Source organism: Antedon mediterranea, chromosome 11 (genome assembly GCF_964355755.1).
Source record: "Antedon mediterranea chromosome 11, ecAntMedi1.1, whole genome shotgun sequence".
Lineage (NCBI taxonomy): Eukaryota > Metazoa > Echinodermata > Crinoidea > Comatulida > Antedonidae > Antedon > Antedon mediterranea.
Window position 1 is genome coordinate 5,803,020 of NC_092680.1, and position 20,187 is coordinate 5,823,206.

The following is a 20,187-nucleotide window of genomic DNA, read 5'->3' on the forward strand; positions in this document are numbered from 1 at the left end:
AAACAATTCCGAAGGGTCACAAGACCGGTAGTACAGGAACACCCCAACATCAAACATTTTTATACGTACACGACCGATCTTCTAAACGTCTTTTAAATACTAATAGATGTGTAGACCATTCAACAAAAACCAACCTGCACTCGGCGTGTGTCTTCCTTGATTGATAATCGAAAATTGGGGCCTTTTGGACCTCATTGAGTCCGAGGAGAGTTCGGACTGCAGGCCTATCTGACTGATAATACCTTACACGACAGTGACTTTTAAAATGTATACAATGGACACTAATTCATTTAGTGAGGGTTTTGTAACTTTAAAAAAGTGTGTGTTTTACACAGGATGATAATTGATAGTGATCAAAGATTAATCATCAAAATGTAAAAATCAATAGATGCCGCTGTATCCTCTTTATTCATTTTCAGAACTCTGTGCAGTACGGTTGCCTACCACGATTCAATTCTGAAAGTTTTAACATTTAAAAATGTGTTCATAGTATGACCAATAGTGTGTTTTAAATAGGGATTTGAATTGTATATTTCGCTTGCCCGTCTAATGAGAAGTATGAATATCAGAATAAACACAATCTTCTTATCGTGTTGGTAAGATACTACGCACTGCGTGTGTTGGAGAACATATTGAGGGCGATATCTACAAAATTACAATCATCACATGAACACGTCACACACACAGAATAAGGCGACGAAAAATAAGATAAGATAAGATAAGATAAGATAAGATAAGATTTTTCTTTATTGTCATGAACACAACAAGGCGAACATGAAATTGGTTTTCCTTGATGCTTAAAAACACATACAATATATAAAACATTAAAAATATCAATACATTAAAACTATATACAGTAGTAAACAAGTAAACAAACTTTAGTACTTTTTTCTTCTTCTATTCCTTTTTGTATATAAGGTCCATCAATGTCTTTGGTTGTAATTATTTGTATGCCTTTCACAAATTGTGCAATTAAAACATGTTTATTAATATTAATTTATTTATATAGGAATGAATGATGTAAAATAGAGATAAAAAAGAAAAAAAAATGTTGAAAAAGTACTGTTTATGTGGTCATTTTTTAATTTTACGTTGTAGTTTTAAATTCAAAATAACAAAAATAGAGAATTATTAAATTACGCTTTAATCTTGTCCAAGTTTAAAAACATTCAATTGAATTCGGTTTATTAAACATATGCCTATATAATGAATGTATTTATTAATATAGACTATGAATAGGCCTATCAGTGATTCATTATAAACGTAACAACGTCAAAACACAGAGGTCATATATGTGACGTCATGCCCGGAAGTGCGCCCGCGCTAATGGCTGTAGATTAGTCACGTGATAATGCTTTTGTGAGTTTTGTGAGAAGCAGGTAAGGTTTAGAAAGACAATTTTTTCACATTATGTTTGTTTATTTCCTTCAATTTGTTTAAACATTATTTAGTGCTTGTATAATTCTCAAATGTTTGAAGAATCATAATATGCTTATAAATTAAGGTTATGTATCTAAATAACAAAGATATTGAATATTTTATCCTATAATCGTATACAAAGTTAACCGCATTTCGTCACATGGCTGCGTTTTGTGAATGTTTTTGTCTGCCTTTCACAGCTCAGCTGAGTGAGGTGTGTTGGTGTGGTAGGCCTACGTCTTTTTTGCACACTGCACAGGATACACATTTTTTTTTCATTACACAAGTTATAGATAGCATTTTTTTATAATTTTCAACAGCATAATGAGCTAAAGTTTGCTAAGGAAGGCCAGACTTGTTTCAAATTTATATATTAAATTTGATTAAATCAAATTTGATGGGGTAACTTTTTTCTATTCATTCAGTCAGGAGAAAAGAGAGGGCCTACCGAGGTCCTATAGAAGGATATCCTATGGTTAGCTCCTTACAACTTATTGGATGTGGGTATAAAGGTATAGGCTCTTGCGCTTTACTGTAGCTTGTTCTGTGTTTAAAAAAAAACCATCCAATAAACAATATATTCATAATTCTATGTATCGTGGGAATATTTTTGTATCGCTTGTGTAAATGATACATTCTGAAACCTATCGGAATTAAAGTTAATACTAGGATAATGAAATGATTTTAAACCTATCAAAAATATCAGAGTTACGTCACAGGAGGTAGATTTAACCAATAATTGATTCGGATCAGCTTAACTCCATTCTTCTATGCTTAAACTCTACATGAACATAGTAAACTGTAAGGAGCAGCTTTTTGTTTGGAGCGTATCATTATTTATAATACCTAGACATGACTGTCTAGCCCAATCATTATAATGCTTTATGACTGTCGATCTTAACTAATATAATAATTCATTTTTCAACACAATAACCAATGATTGTTCCACAAATGATTTGAAGTGAACATGAATTCTAAAATCAGAATTAAATGTAGCCAATAAAGTTTACTTGAAACTTTTCTGACATTTAAAGCTATAAATTACATTTAATGGAAATCCACCTTTAATGTGAAGATTTCGATCTTGGTTTTATAAATAATGTACCCAATCGTAGAGGTCAATCATAAAGATATTATAGTGAACTGTAATATCTCTATGGGTCAATCAAGTTTACTTCCACCCAGTCATAATGTGAAGACAGCTTTAGGTTAACTGCAGGTTGGACACAATGATGAAATTCAATTTTAATAGAATGGCTAATTCAGGTTGTGGACCTCTGCCAATTAGTGCATTGCGACCTAAATTGTTTTCATTGGGTGTTATAAAGGTTGTACCCAATCGCAGCGAGAGTAGCTATTTTGAAATATTGGTTACTTATTGATGAACTTTTGCACGTGATTGTCTATTTTCAGTTTTTAGTATAATATTCAAAGTTGAAAGTCTTTTTCATGTAGTGTTTTTGCAACAGTATTTTTCTACTATGACGACAAGCACAAATAATTGTATTTTCGAACACCTGGGAACACCTAATGGCATTTATCCTCTTATTAATTTTTGTATTTTGTAAATCATGTATATGCATTTTAATCTGTATATTTTACTGTACTGTGTGTTTCACTTTGTGTTTTAACATTTTACTGATTTCATTCTATTTTTATATTAAGTTACCATGAGAAAAACCAATTTCAAATCTTTCGCTGAAATATTTGACAATAAAGTTATCTTGTATCTGACAATATTGTATTCCTTTCATATTCTAAATATTTAGTATAATTTGTACATGAATTGATTGAAGGGGTAAAATCTAACTAGAGTATCTTTGTTTACAGATTCTAATTTTGTATATACATTGCTTTGTATATACCTGTATAGGACAAACAAAAATGGGAGCTACACGTGCAAATACAAAAGGGGGTGGGAAAAACAAAAACACATCAGATAAAAACACAACACACACGGCTGCTAAGTCTGTAACGGTTTCCGAGTCACCATCAAGTAAAAAGGTGAGTTTATTTTGATCATAATATAGGCAGGTGAACTTGTTACCAAATTCAACTTCAGTCGCTGATGTAATTGTCATTCAGCTTAAACTAGGCACAGCTTATTAATGATATGGTATGTTTTTAGATGCAGGCAACACCAGATCAATTACGAATGGCCCAAATGTTATCATCTGATGTTGGTAGTGATAAAAGTGTTGAAGTAAATAAACAAGTTCAACAGGTACCGTGTACAATTAAACTTTTTGTAATAATATTTATTTATAATATATGAAAAGATGTCTTGTTTTTCAATACCAATTTGCAACTTTTAAAAATTTTTTTGTAATAAACTATCTCATTATTATAATTGTCTCCTTAATTATATATAATATACTGATGTACAGTAATTATAATGATTGGTCATCTGGGCCTAAAATATAACAAAACTGTGTAGAGGAATCGACACATCCCAATGGCATTCTTGGGTCTTCTCAAATCGAAAGCTTCATATCCGATTATCTGTCTTATCGGATTCTGAATCCATTGAAAGTTTGAAGCTCTGTCTACATTATCAAACTAGTTTGACAAAAAATGTGTGATGTGCCCAAATATGGTACTGATATGACATCATGTCCATATATGGGCACATCACATTTTTTTTTGGCAAACTAGTTTGATAGTGTAGATAGAGTCAGTCAATCAGGTTACTGTACTGTGCTGAACCGTCATCCTCAGTACATGTCCTAGACATACAAACACATTACACATTTAAAACCTTGTTAATGACACCTTGTTGTATTTATAGATTATGGATGTCACTGGTAAAAGCGAGGAAGCTATTTTATCAGCCCTTTATGATTGTAATTACCAAACAGAACAGGCTATCGTAGCACTAATTGAAAGTGCTGATGATTCGGTAAGTACACTTTTTTTTTTTCTCATCAAAGAGAAGTTTTAGTCCTGAGTACAATGAGTTTTATTTACAGTATTATTTAACATCTTACATATCATGCTGCACATTTTTAGGCAATCAAAATCATACCATGTCATACAAAATGTAGTTTCACAATTCAGGGTTTTAAGTCTATTGTTTTTCTAGCATACTTGGAAGTTGTTTATTTTTATTCATAAGTTAATATCTAATGTACTAGAAGAACTGGGTTTCTAATACCTGTTCACACTAAAGAAAACCTGATCACAATATTGCTTGTAAATGATGATAACCCCTGACACCTCATTTGAAAACATATCATCTCCATGGTTGTCATGATACCATCTTTTCATTCATATCTGATACAAGTAATAAAATTGCGAAAACAAATTTGTGGTGCAGCGTTGTGTTGGCAGTGTATTTATTCTCAATCAGTTGTAACTATTAATGTGAGTTTAAAGTTTTAATAATGTTTATTTTTTCTTTATTAAGAATGAGTGGCAAACCATTAGCAGTAAGAAAAGCAAATCACAAAATACACAGTCAAATAAACAGAGTGATTCCACTATAGACATTAAAGAAAAGTCCGACAAGAGGGATCGTGGTGATCGGGGAGACAGGGAAGATTTTAAAGATGGAAAGTCACGAGAAGGAAGGTCGAGCAGAGGTCGTGGTCGAGTACCACCACGTATGGCAAGAGGTAATTTATAGTTTTTGACAGTCCACCCATCCTTTTTAGAGAACCTTTGTCTTCCAATAATTTGTGATAATTTCCTTGTCGCAGGGCGTGGTCGAGAAAATGGATCAAGTCGAGACAATGATGACCAAAGTTTTGGTGGGGATCGAGGCTTTAGCAATGACCGAGGTGGTTTTGGCAATGAACGACGAGACAGGAATGAATCTGGTAGAGGACGAGGAAGAAGATTTGGTATGTGTTTCAGTCTATTAACTAATTATAATAATAACGGCCTGTTCACACACAAACATGAATCATTAGCTTATATCCCAGAGTGAGCTTGTGGTAGTCTTGCGTCCGTTTATTTATAGTGGTGAATATAGGTATAAATGGATTAACACAAAATGATATTATTTATTGATATAAATTATTATATCTAAAAATGTTGTTATCATTATATATGATCTTTTTAGATCACATGAATGGCAGTGGAGGAAGACGAGGGGGTAGAGGGAGCTCGAGGTCTTTTACAAACTCTAAATTTGGGTAAGTTATCTTGTAATGTTACAGTGTAAAGAGCTCTACTACATACTGGTTAATTATATGATTTATTTAATTCATAAGTTATGATATAGTGTAGTATAGTACTAACCTTTCTATAATACTACACTATTGAATGGTGTAAAAAGGTATTCATTTTGAGATATTGCTTGTAAATGATGATAACCTCTGACACCTCATTTGAAAACCTATCATCTCCATGGTTATCATGATACCATCTTTTCATTCATATCTGATACAAGCTCATTTTCATTGCACTAAAACAACTAAAACCAATCAATATGCCTATTAGTATCTGGCGTTAATGTTTAAGAGGTATTGTTTACAAATGCATAATTATTTTGTTTTATATTTATGGGCATGGTTTTTGCTTGGTTGTTAAAGCTCTGTCTACACTATCAAACTAGTGTGATGTGCCCAAATATAGTAGCGGTATACCCAAATACGGTATGACATAATTATGTCCATATATGGGCACATCACATTTTTTTTGTAACATAGCTGGATAGTGTAGACAGAGCTTAACAGTAGTATCAAATGCATTATATCATGAAAGCACACACCCAATGCTGTCCATATTTTTTGCATGTAAATTTAGTGATATAGTATATATGATGAAAAACGCTGTTTGTTTTCATTCAGAACATTTGAAGGAGATGCATTTACAGGGGCAAAACCGGGTGATAATGTTTGGACCAATCCACCAAAAACATCAGATCTAAGGAATAGTAGAAGCAATGCCAGTAATTTCACAGCTTCAAGTGAGTAGTTACCAGTAGTAGATATTTTCCTGAGGTGTATCGATTCAGAAAAACAAAATAAATTTTCACCCATGCTGTTACACTTTTAATTTTATTTTTAACACATAGCCAATATAAATAAAAACATCCACTAACCTAACAGGCTGAGAGAACAAATGAATAAAATATTTTTCAATTATTTAGATTTTAGAACTGAAAATAGTTAAAACTATCATACAATTTATCAATACCAATAACATTTTAAATCTTTTAAAAGCTAATCTTTGGAAAAAAAAACTCTCTTTGTAAAGTGTACTATTATAGTACAAAGCAGCCTGATCATTAATAATATCTACCATTATGTTTTTTATAGCGTGGGATGGTGTACCAAAGTCAAAACCTTCAGTAAACCAACCAGCTGATGATTGGGGAATTGATGATTGGACTGGCGACGTAAGTTGATTTAAATATTTTGTAGTGAGATTTCATTTCAACAGAGGGCATGTTATTTAATATTAGTGAAAATAGAGATAGCTCAAGATCTTAATGATCTTTTTTCAAAGAGTATATTAGTTCTAAAAAGGAGAGACGATCACTTCTGAGGACAATCAAAGTATATTGATTGAAACGTCGAGAATCTCAAAAAACCTTTCACAACTAATATGTGTGGTGTACCGCAAACTTGTTATGCTTGCATATTGTCATAATCAAAATCAGTACGAAAATCATTATACCATGTCACTATACCATTTAGACTTCTTTAGTAGATATTGCTGCTTGTAAATGATGATAACCTCTGACACCTCATTTGAAAACCTATCATCTCCATGGTTATCATGATACCATCTTTTCATTCATATCTGATACAAGCTCATTTTCATTGCAATGTTAAAACAACTAAAACCAATCAATATGCCTATTAGTATCTGGCATAAATGTTTAAGAGGTATTGTTTATAAATGCATAATTATTTTGTTTTATAGCTAAGCAAATCACAGGTGTTTACCCCAAGTACAACAGTCTCTTCAACATTTAAAGAAGAGTCATCTCCACCAGTGTACACTCCTAGTATGGATTCTGCAGTTGTATCAAGTACTATATCGGCACCAGGCTCTCAGCCACCAATGTCACAAAGGTTAGTGCGAGCAGATCATACTATCGGCTTGGTTCTTATTAGGATGTAAGATAGGGCGTGAGCGCAACACAAGCATTGACCAATGACAAGCAACAGTTTGAATAATCCATTGCTTGTGATTGGTCAAATTACTTTTTTTCAAGTCTGGTGTAAACAGTTTTACAAAAATTGAACTGTAGGTCATATGAATTAGGTTTATTTAAAATTAATTTAATGTAATTGCTTGTAAATGATGATAACCTCTGACACCTCATTTGAAAACCTATCATCTCCATGGTTATCATGATACCATCTTTTCATTCATATCTGATACAAGTAATTTTAGAGCGTAGTTTTGTTTATTAGCAGTGTTTTATTAACATATTATATATAGTATATGTACTTATTATTTATTCTTTATACTGGGTAGCCTCTTCAGTCTAAGACTGTTCTCCCACAGGGTCCAGTGTATATATAAGTTTGGCTATGGTTTTTCAGTGACTGTGTGTGAACTAGTACACCGGGGTAACCTCCTACTCGTCTCGAAAGATGTACTAGGTTCTTTAAAGTGCACATAAGCCAGATGTGTACACTGGACCTACGGTTTATAGTTCTTATCCGAGAAGATGCATTCTACCTCCAGAACCATGGTGCGAGTGAGTCTTGAACAAAAGATATTAATTATTGATGTAATTTTGTTATAGCATTGATCTGGCAACATTGTTAGGCAAGGTACCTGGTTCTATGTCATCTACTTCACCATCAGTGGGTGAATCAATCCAACCACCATCAAGGCCGCAAACAGATGTCTTTACACCATTTGTAGAAATGAAGTCTCAGACACACGCAAATAAACAACATGACCAGGTAAATTGTTATTTGTAATACCACATTAAAACATTTAACTTATACAGTAAATGACACTAAAATCAAAAGCTTACATATTCGACTTGACGTACAGCAAATACTACAAGACAATACAGTAGTACCTATTTTAAGACGCGCCTTAAAGGGAACACTTTCCTGTGGGAAAAAAACGAAATATATGTTTTAACCCTAAAGCCAAACCTATTCAGGAGAAACTCCTATTAGGAGTATATGTTCTTCGGTCCGGAAGGTGTCCCCTTAGTAAGGTTCTACTGCGTTATTTTAGTAAATTAAAACATTTTTGGAAAGTCTTATCTAGCAACACTGTCCTTTTATTTTGTAGATTGTCGTACCCGTACAACAAGTAGGTATTCAGCAGCAACGGCCTACACCGGTTTCTAACCAAGTAAAATCAACAAGAAAGAAACTGCCTCCGCCATCAAAGGTATGTGCACACCTGCATTCTTTAACCATGATTATCAGTATTTTATTAAAATTGCCATTATCGCTGTCATGATTATTATCAGTACCGTCAAAATCACTATCATCAAAGTCAGATCATTGCTTGTAAATGATGATAACCTCTGACACCTCATTTGAAAACCTATCATCTCCATGGTTGTCATGATACCATCTTTTCATTCATATCTGATACAAGTAATGCTTATGTACTCCTTGATGATTGTTGATCAAAAACTTGTCATTAATACAAGTTAAAAGATAGATAGATAGTTTTTGTATATGTTTTGGGTATTTTTTTTTTATTATTTTGTGCGACATGTCTACTAGGCCCTCAGTCTTGTACTGAAGAGGTGAACCAGTTTAAAGAAAGAAATAAATAGTCACAAAATTCACATTTTTATTTAACTTTTTATTTGATATTTTCATAGTATTGGTGTATATTTATCTTGGTTGACAATTTAAATGAAGTTTTCTTTCTTTTTTATGGAAATAACAATTTTCAGCCGTTATACAAAAACTGAATGAATCTAATTCATGTTTCTCAGATTCCGGCATCAGCAGTAGAGATGCCAGGGTCAACTCGTGGGATTGGAGCATTGGATGTACAATTTGGTGTTATGGACATGAATAGTGACCAATCATCAGGATTCGGCATTGGAATCTCGATACCGTCATCATCATCTGTACCATCTGCAGCGCCGCCTTCAACATTACCAGTCAGTAATTCAATGCCACCAGGAATAACGCAAAAAGCAGTTTATAGGTGAGATTACACTACTTAAAACCCATTTCAGTTAAGATTATACCTGGGCCTTTGAAACCAACTTATCCCAGGCAAATAACTAAGACTGAACAGGCCCATGGTCGGTCCACTGCTGGACCAATGGAGGTACACCTAATTGGTGACAGTGGCTTAGGCTGCTTTTATTTTTTTTTGTATTTCATACTCATCCAACAGCGAGAACAAACTCGCCAATTACTGGATGAATAAACGTTTGTGCTTTCCTGGCAGCTAGTGACTATGATTTTATATTTTCTCCTTTGTTGATTTGTATTATATTTTGTAAAATGTATCTTTTGCCTGAATAATAATAATAATAATGTGTTTGCATGACGCTTCCAGAGGTCTTTCTTTCTCATACCAGTACGGTAGGCGTAGCCAAATATCGTTTGATTTCATCTCTCTATCATTTACACTCTGTTCATTATTATTATTTATATTGCTTTAAATCATGGTATGAAAATATGTAAGGTTTTATAATTGTATAAATGCTCAATCCAGGACAATAAGTAAAAATCAATTTATATAGAATATGCTTAAATGATGACAAAGTTTGAGGTCTCCTAATATACTTTATAAATTGTATGTATGTGAGGATTTCTTTTTAATCTGATTAGCATTATTCTTATACATTCTTTGTACACATTATTTTCATGCCATGTATGCCGTATTTCTCCATTATTATTAATATCGTTTGTTTTTTTAGTGTTGAAGACAATAGTGTATCAGGTAGTTATGCGTACCCATCTCAGAGGAGCGATACGTCGTACTCGACAAATAATGCCGGGAAAGTGCACATACCATTTGGCTTTGAACAAACAACCATTACAGATAAGACCTCACAAAACAAGGTAATTAATAAATTTCAATTTGATTTTCATTTCCACAATATTATAACATACATACAGGATAATAAATGCAATGAAGTAATCATGTGGGGGAGAGTCATATAAGTCACAAAGACTTTTAAGTCTGACCCACCCCAAGATATAACATTATTAAATACGAATACGAAAAAGAAAAAAAAATATAAATAAACTAATTATAAATAAAAGAAAACAAAGCTACAATTTCTATTTAAACGATATTATCCGATCTGTTTATCATATCTTGAAAGTAAATAGTTCTTGTATACTAATTTAAATTTAGAAGTTGTAGATGCATTTTTAATATCTAATTTAATTTGTATTTGTATTGTCACTATATGTGAAAAGAAACCCCACCATAATTAAACAATGATACACATTTGACAATAACAACAACATTTTTTTTAATTTTATTTTTCTTAATTCAAACAGTAGTTTTATAGGTAACATATTTTTTTACTAAAAAAATTAATATTGTTACACACAGATACAAACTCCGGTTGTTATTCCTCTGCCAAATCAGAATGATTTAAAGCCAAATTCATACATGAGCCCACAGAAACCACAAAACCAAGGGTCTATTGACGCATACTCAGCTAACCAACAATCGCAAATGCCAAGGACTGCCGCATCCACCTTATCGTCCAGTGGACTCTCATCAACGAGTGCTCTTCATCAGCCTGCAACTGGTTATTCTACTGGCTCTCAATCTCTTGGTTCAAGATCGGTGAGTTATTACCCTACAAGCTTGAATCTATTGAATTTGAATGTGAACCTAGTCTTAAGCTCAAAAAAATGTGATGTGCCTATATATGGACACAATGATGTCATATCACTACAATATTTGGGTATATCACTACCATATATACATCACACATTTTGTCAAACTACTTTGATAGTGTAGACAGAGCTTTAGCTTTCTATAGCTACTTCTCTGTTTCAGTGTTAATTTGCACTATGAAAAGAAAATTCTATTATGATCACTCAAAATGATGTTATCAATACTTTCGTTCTTCTGAATGAACATTGAGGAACATACCTGTATCCACTGATTGAGTAAAATCGATTTTTGTTTTAAATTTGAAACAAATAATTATGGATTTCCTCCAAGCACAGAAATGTGGATTTCCATGTATTATCAGTATTAAGTTTATATCAATCAATGACTTATTTTTGCAGAGTCAGAATTCTTATGGCAATAGTGACCAATCATCAGGAGGGGCGAGTGTACTAGCCAACTCGCGACCTACAGTTAAAGCAGATTCATACACAGGGTCGGGATCAGTCTCGGGACTGAACACTGTCATGCCATCAAGTGCCCATGGCAAAGGCATCAATCCTGGAAGCCATAATCAAGGCTTATCCAATACGGTTCCTTCAGGATTAAATACCTCGGTGCCAAGTAGTCTAACAGGAACAGGTGCTTTTGGTTCCTCGTCTCTTAGTTCTTCAAGTGCAAATAGCAAAATTACAACAAGTATTGGCGGTGGTGCCAGTGCTCTGGGTGGTCTGACGAACACTTCTCAATCTACCAGCCACTCTGCACTAGGATCTAGTTCTTTGAATACTGGTTTGAGTGGTAATAACCAAATGAGCTCGAGTAGCGCATCAACGCACACAAGTGTACAGACTTCACCAATGTCATCTAGTAAAATGGGACTTGATGCAAGGGTAGGTAGTAGTAAGATAACTTTGTTTGTAGGTACATTTGTTTACCTTTCTACGTTAATTTAATATCTACTGTAACAATAGCCATAAAGAATATGTGACATTGATAACTAGGTATTCATAAAGACATGATGATTATTCATAGCAAACAAAAATATTTATATAAAAAAATATTCAGGTATAAATCATTCTTAATTACTTTACTTTGTTACTTTAAATATTTTTAATATAAACTGGAAATGCCATTCTCTCGTAATCATTTTTAATTGGATCTAAATACATAGAACCTAGAGTAGGGGGGTTTCCTTAGTGTACTCGCCCAGTCCTTGTTAAATCGAGACAGATGGACGGGCTCCGCTTTATTTTTTGCTCAACATGAATGGATCATTTTGCGATTATGCCGAAAAATGAGGTCCTGCACAGTAAATATGATGATTGTATATATTGAATTTTGTACAGTTGGACAATAGTAATCATATAGCTAGAGGCACGTCTGGTATGGTACCATCACAAGTGTCGTTACCATCAGCATCGTCATTAGGAGTCTCTCCAGTCACGGCCAGTACAACCTCATCCTCTTCACTTGGTTACATAAGCTCATCAAATTCCTCATTACTTTCATCGACAAGGACAACGCAGGCATCAACAAGTAAGTATATTATTATTTATACTGGGTAGCCTTTCAAAGACTGTTCTCCCAGAGGGCCCAGTGTATAGTATAATACTATGATCCCGAAAGATGTACTAGGTTCTTTAAAGTGCACATAAACCATTTATAGTCCATATCTGAGAAGACTCGTTCTATACCACCAAAACCATGGAGCAAGTGAGCCTCGAACCCTTGTTGATGTTATGGCTACGTATTACTGTCTTAACTGCTCGGCTGCTCGCTCATTAAAATGTTTTTTTATTGTTTGAAAGATTCTTCCATGCCGTAAGCTCTGTCTACAATATCAAACTTATTTGACAAAAAAAATGTAATGTGCCCATATATGGACACGATGTCATCACTACCATATTTGGGCAAATCACACTTCTTTTGTCAAACAAGTTTTATAGTGTAGACAGAGCTTTAGTAACACAGTATAAAAAATGTTATTTTTCATTGTACTAGTGTAATTGATTTTTCAACCTTTTGCTTATTTATCTTTTTCAGCAAAAGCTGCACCAAATCTGCCACCTGGCATGCCGCCTCTTCTACCGAATCAGTACCTGATGCATAATCCACTACTTGTCAATGCTTATGTAAGTGATTGTTTTTTTTTTAAAGCTTTATTCATATATAATTAAAGCTTAGAATTGGAGATAGTATGATCATTTTAAGAATTATGTTATGTGCATGATTTTCCTTGAAACTAAGTAAAGAGTAAGTAGTAATATTAAAACCAATTTTATAATTGTATAAATGCTCAATCCAGGACAATAAGTAAAAATCAATTTATATTGAAAATGCTTAAATGATGACAAAGTTTGAGGTCTCCTAATATACTTTATAAATTGTATGTGAGGATTTCTTTTAGTAATCTGATTAGCATTATTATTATAAAATTTTTTTACACATTACATTTTTTTCATGTCGTATTTCTCCAATATAATTAATACTGATTATTTATCTAGTGTTAAAGACAATAGTGTATGAAGCACTGTCTACATTTTCAAACTAGTTTGACAAAAAAAGTGTGATGTGCCCAAACATGGTAGTGATTTTCCCAAATATGGACTTGATGACATCATCATGTCCATATATGAGCACATCACATTTTTTTATAATTAGTTTGTATTCTCATGATTTAGTTTAATTTTTTCTAGGCTCCACAATATTTTAATCTTGATGATGCAATGATGTTACAATCCAGAATGACACTTGTAAGTATATGTAAATATTAAGTCAAACTTAATAATGTTATGCCAGGTATGTTTGGATGATGATAAAAATTGCGCATTTTTCTGAAATCTGATGATCTCATTATCAGTGTAGCACTGACAAACATACCTGATATATATAACATTACATTTTTTTAGATCATAGTCATTACATATTAGATAAAACAGTGGTCTGTTAATAGAGTTTTTATTGGGGTAAAACCAATGGAGTTAGGTCGCCGTGTGGACACATAAGACACTTGACTTGAGTCCCAGTAAGAGACCAAATGAGATCAACTCCTGACTGTACCTGGTTGAAAATAAGTCTTTAAATGTAAATATGTCATTCTTTTTGACCAGTTTCAACCACAGCAGACGGCGGCGCTGGCTGCAGGTCGTGATGCAGGTTCCTTAGGCACTACACCTTACTCGGTGACGGAAGCAAATAAGTTTGGGAGGACGGATGCCTCATCTCCCGTAGCAACAATTGCTACACAGCAACAAACACAACAACAAGGTAAATTTTGTATTCCTACATTTTTTTTAATTAATAAAAAAAAAAATTCAAATTTCCTATTTAAACTGCTTTTCTAATTGTTTTATTTTGTGTTAATATATAGTAAAAAATAAAATATATAGTACATAGTAGTATGGTCCTTAGAATGGACCATGTAAACAAAATTGTGAATATTTGTACAGAAAGTTTTTTTAACACTGAAATGTGGATAATTAATGTATTTATTTGTTTTTTATCTTCAGGACAAACAAATCATCACCAAACACAAACAGCACAACAGCAGCCATCATTCCACCCCACAGTTCCTCCCGGCTACAGCTACGGAGGGTTCCCATTTTATCCGGCAGGATTGGCAGGCCCAGTCCCAGGATTACAGTATACGCCAGCTGCGGCAATGTTTCCCACAAATATGGTGAGAATTATTATCCTATTGTCATAAAGGTTATGTACATTGTATTCATAATTTATGTGTATATTATTTATCTGCTTTCAAACTGTATTGTCTCTTTCTTTTCTTTTTTTCCAGATTCCCCAAGCAACTAGATCACAATCTGGAACTACGCCACACACAGGTTTTCAACATAGCACATACGGCCAACACAATTCTCATACCACATTTGCCACAGGTATGTAATGGCTGTGTTGTGTTCCTTAAGCTCTGTCTACACTATCAAACTAGTTTGTGCCTAAATATGGTAGTGATATGCCCAAATATGGTAGTGGTATGACATCATCATGTCTATATATGGGCACATCACATTTTTTTGTCACATAAACTTTGATAGTGTAGACAGTATACAGTTCAACCTCTAGAAACGGCCCTACAATGTCACTCTTTAAAATATAAAATTTGTGCAGATCCAGCAACTTTCTTATCTGCATATGTATAAAAAAATAAACATTTCAATATTAATTTTTTTAGATAAAAACAATATCTCAATATGATGTATTTATATACTTTCGTTCTTCTGAATAATTTTTGAGGAATACTTCTGTATTTTCTGATTGAGATTAAACTAACAAAATGATTTAAGCTTCTGTTTATAGTTTTCTATTTCAATAACATGCTAGTACTTTATGTTCATCTCGACTTGAAAATTTAAATTTTTTATTTTCTACGAAATTATAAATTCTTTTGTGATTATGTAATTCTTTTTAGGTTATGATGATCTATCGGCGACACAAGATTTCAAAACTGGGTATGGAGGAGTTTCGCAAACACAAAGTAAAAATACAGGTAAGCTGATAATATACTAACCATATTCTAATTCATGTATTTTCAGTGGTAATTTCAGGTGGGTTTTTAAAAATGAATAGGATGATTTAAAACGCTGCTAAGTATCATGCATTATGGAGTTAATTGGTCAGATTTGTTGCTGACGTAAATTGTAGTTCTCTGTACATTCAGAACATTGTTCTCAATGAACGGAATTGAAGTACAATTTACGTCAAATTAAAGCAAAACATCTGACTAATCAATGAAAGATTCTTGTTATTGAATGCGTGTCATTTCCTTTACTGTATCTTCACAAACTGTCCAGAAACAAATTATAGTACTGAGAATAGGCTATCAAGTTTACAATTATGCTATACGGGTTCAAAATTTCACTTTGTGTGTTTTAACTTGATACTATTAAATAGTAATGTAAATTATATCTTTAAAAACCTCATTTAAATACAATATTTCACAATAATTCATTTCTCTGTAGTATAATCTTGAAACTACTACTACTTTGTCCTTGACACTGCTTTATATATTGAACACTTTACAACTGAATTGAATATTAATTAAATAACACGATTAACTTCTCTGCTGTGTTTATAAATGTACACACAATAGCAATGGTTGATAACAATGTTAATGTGCTATTAGTATAAGTGATAATTTCCTGTCTAAAAAATTAATTTTATAAAATGTTTGCTACGCTGACACACAGCCAATGTTCATGGTAACATAAACTCAGATTTTGTAGTGTTTGTTTGTCATTATGTTTTTAGTATGTGCCAACTTCAATGTGTTTAGCTCTGTCTACAATATCAAACTAGTAAAAAAAAAATGTATGATGTGCCCAAATATAATAGTGATATGCTTAAATATGGTAGTGATATGCTCAAATATGGTAGTGATATGCTCAAATATGGTAGTGATATGCTCAAATATGGTAGTGGTATCCTTCAATATGGTAGTGATATGACATCATCATGGCCATATATGGGCTCATCACATTTTTTTGTCTCATAAAGTTGATAGTGTAGACAGAACGTTATACTAATGTTTGCTGTGGTATCTAATTCTTGCATGTTTTTTCCATGTTTTTCACAGTGGGAAGAAATTCAGGTAATTTACTGCATGTCTATCAATGAAACTAACATTAACTTAGTGCTGCCAAGAAACTGAAAATCAAAATAATTCTTTAAACCAATTACTTTTAAATACTATAGTTAATACAGTAGAACCTCATATTTACGTACCCTGACCCTACAGCAGCGACAGATTTTATTGATAGAAAATACAAGAACATTATTTATAACACTTTATTTAAACATTGTGCAACCTGCATCTACTTTTTTAGTTAGGCCTCGCGTTTAGCTAAGCCTACTAGCCTGGCCTAGATAGTATAGACCTAGCTAGTGACCACCTACATGCTGTAAGTAAAGTCTTCTTGCTACACATTTCTACAATTGTGTAGCAAAATATACTATAGAAAACTATGTTTCTTGATTCAAACATCAGTTTTATTAGCAATATTGCTAAACAAAATTTTAAGATGAAATTTTTCCCTACATAAAATTAAGGTTCTACTGTAGATCTCTGAAAAGAATCTTGCAGACCAAAGTAAACTAACAGTGCTAACCTTTCGGATATTTGTTTTGTGTTGTCTGTGTTTTTTTATTTAATATTTTTACTAAAAAAAATAAATGCATTTCGTAACATTTGCAAGGGATAAACATATTAACACTAATAATAATAATGAAAATGTTATTATATTAATATGATTAAATATAAAATTATTATTTTAAAATTAGCATGATTTAATAGGACTGTTGACTACTAACATTCCGTTACAACAATGTTTTGTTTTATTGTCATAAAATAGTCAACCAATTCTCCCAATACCACAAGCTGTCAACAATGGTTACAATTTTGTAAAATTGTATTCGGGCACCGGGGGAGTTTTGGACAGGCCCAACGATATATAATATTGGGCCAGCTTAAAGATATACTGTACGGTATTGGGAGAGTTGACTGTTAGTAAATATTTCATTATTTATAAGTGTAGCATGATTATGTAGCATATGATTTCATGGGATGCTACAGACTTCAGTGGCAATTGCCATACTGTCCGTATATAAGTTACTACTAAACAGTAGTAGAGATAAGGCTGAATAGTTTGTTTGCACTCAAGTTTCTAAAGTTTGAATGAAAAGTGAACCCAATTTAATGTCCCCTTATTAGGGTCGTTCCTAGTGTTCAGCATATTGGCCCTTGTTTGTTTCACAGGAATGCGTCCCTTAATAGATGGTGTTTTACTGTATTTTATGAACTTTATTATATTTTTATGCTTTAATTTAATCTCTTTTCTTTTCAGCTGTAACATCATCTTCTGGGCCATCAGATTTAACTGGTTCTTCATACACAAACAAGACACATACTGGTTTTGATTCAAAGAGTTTCCATGGCACTCCGCCACCTTTCAACATCCCACTTGCTGGGGCCGGTCAAGGAGGACACATAAATCCATCACCTTATGCTCATACTCACAGCCCGTTTGTACCCATGATGCAACAACCACACATCCTTCCCCATCAGATGCATAGCGATGGACAAGGTGGATCGACGCAACGCTCGCAAACATCCGCCACCCAGGGTAATAAGGGTACGTACGGTAATAAAGGAACGTATGGCTGGGGAAGCTAAATTTGAAAATACCGATTAATTTCGGCATTGTTTAGAATGCTTGTATAAAATGTGGTTCTTGGCCAGAGAGAACTCTTATTATTTGCTAGATTTTCACCCCTCTTTGTACAAATGTAGTATACAGAAAAGCAGTTGTGCCTATGCTTCTTACAAATTCATGGCTTCTCGGATGTTTTTTTTTTGTATGTATGTAGTTTTTCAAAAATTAGTGTGTTTATATGTAAGTGGATTTTGTAACAGAATTAAAAATGTCTTCATAAATATTAAGAAAGTTTTTACGCAAAATACGCAAGAAAAAAAAATTTTAGGCGTGGTTAATGTCTCCCAGGAGACATACAATTTGTGATATTTTGTGTGTAAAATTTGGTTCAAAAAGTTTTAATTTAAGATATTGAAAACATCGTGTACATATTTTAAAGCTAAAGAAACAACAGATTTCTAGAGAATTTGCATATAAGGTCACAGAGGTTATAATACTGCTGTGCACAGCAATGTTGAGTGTGGTCTGAAATAGTAGTATTAAAATTGATGTATCTGTTTCAATGTTTAAAATACAGCCATTTCAAATCTAAAATAGGAGTTTTAACTGCACACCACTAATATGTCAAGTAAAAAAAAATCATTTTGGGCATGCTCGTGTTTCTGGGCATGGGCAGAATTACTTTTTTTTACTCGACAATCAACTGGCACACATCATGAAATCGAAAACTCCCTATTATTGAGTATGGAGAATACACACTTGCATGAAAATATGTATTAAACTGTAATTTTAAAAGTATACAATAAATTATAACAAATCAGATGACACATTTAAATATAATTGTTTTATTTATGGTGTTCTAAAAGACTTTAAAACCTGATAGAACACAAATTTCTCATATATTTTTTTCTTTCAAAACAATTTGTGAGTAAGGTGCTAATGATTATTCATAGCCTGAATGAATGATTTAGATATAATTATGCATTTTAAGTCCTTTTTTTCCTCTCTACTTACGATTCTATCATTGCGAGCAATTCTATAGTCTGTCTTACACTTATAAAAATCTAACCAAGCTCATTAAGGTCGCAGGTAAAGATTGGAATGATATAAGAGATGGTAACAAGCATATGTACTGTATAATAACACCTGAAATAATAGCTAAACCCACCTGTGTTTTTAACGCATGTTTTGAATTGACACCTGTATATATTCATCACCTGTGTAATAACACCTGGAATAATAGCTAAAGACGCCTGTGTTTTTACCACATGTTTTGAATTGACACCTGTATATATTCGTCACATGTGTAATAACACCTGAAACAATAGCTTATGACACCTGTGTTTTCACTACATGTTTTGAATTAACACCTGTATATTCATCACATGTGTAATAACACCTGGAACAATAGCTGACAACACCTGTGTTTTAAATTGACACCTGTATTTTCGTCACATTATGTAATAACACCTTGAACAATAGCTGATAACACCTATGTTTTTTCACTACATGTTTTGAACTAACATCTGTATATGCATCACATGTGTATTTCATCTGGAAATATTATTGATCACAAGTTTGGTAAATGACACTTGGCAATCCACTTTCTTTATTTTTATTGCATGCATTTTTGTAGAAAGCTGTAATTTATTGTTTCAAAAGTTAATTTATTTGGTGTTTGATAAATACTGTAAAGCCCTCTTGTCATGCAATAAAATAACTAAAAAACATTTTTTCAAATTCATTTTTTAATGTACTGTACAATTAAACTACATCAGTGTTATAAATAATGTAGTTTATATTTATTTGATTCGACTTTATCGACACAGATCAATTTTAA

At 32.8% G+C, this 20,187-nt stretch overlaps 1 protein-coding gene across 2 annotated transcripts; it reads left to right on the forward strand.

The window, feature by feature from the left end:
• The first annotated feature begins 1,356 nt into the window (after positions 1-1,356).
• Positions 1,357-19,169, forward strand: LOC140062126 (uncharacterized). Of its 2 annotated transcripts, XM_072108184.1 has the most exons (25): positions 1,357-1,379; positions 3,250-3,423; positions 3,548-3,643; positions 4,208-4,318; positions 4,826-5,033; positions 5,118-5,261; positions 5,483-5,555; positions 6,213-6,331; positions 6,684-6,763; positions 7,294-7,445; positions 8,129-8,291; positions 8,635-8,736; positions 9,299-9,516; positions 10,241-10,385; positions 10,888-11,127; positions 11,580-12,071; positions 12,528-12,717; positions 13,225-13,313; positions 13,878-13,934; positions 14,292-14,448; positions 14,691-14,860; positions 14,975-15,074; positions 15,608-15,685; positions 16,772-16,786; positions 18,039-19,169. In XM_072108184.1, exons 2-25 carry the CDS (start codon positions 3,304-3,306, stop codon positions 18,365-18,367), a joined length of 3,648 nt encoding a protein of 1,215 aa, XP_071964285.1. In that variant the 5' UTR covers positions 1,357-1,379; positions 3,250-3,303; the 3' UTR covers positions 18,368-19,169. The 2 variants fall into 2 exon arrangements, with proteins under 2 accessions (XP_071964285.1, XP_071964286.1); XM_072108185.1 differs by lacking the exon at positions 16,772-16,786.
• The last annotated feature ends 1,018 nt before the right edge of the window (positions 19,170-20,187 follow it).

Excerpts from the sequence above, each read along its gene's own strand:
- LOC140062126 (XM_072108184.1), top strand. The coding sequence starts at position 3,304 with ATGGGAGCTACACGTGCAAATACAAAAGGGGGTGGGAAAAACAAAAAC. Across the intron at positions 5,262-5,482 it reads AGGACGAGGAAGAAGATTTG|ATCACATGAATGGCAGTGGA; the intron begins GTATGTGTTTCA and ends TGATCTTTTTAG. Across the intron at positions 11,128-11,579 it reads AATCTCTTGGTTCAAGATCG|AGTCAGAATTCTTATGGCAA; the intron begins GTGAGTTATTAC and ends TTATTTTTGCAG.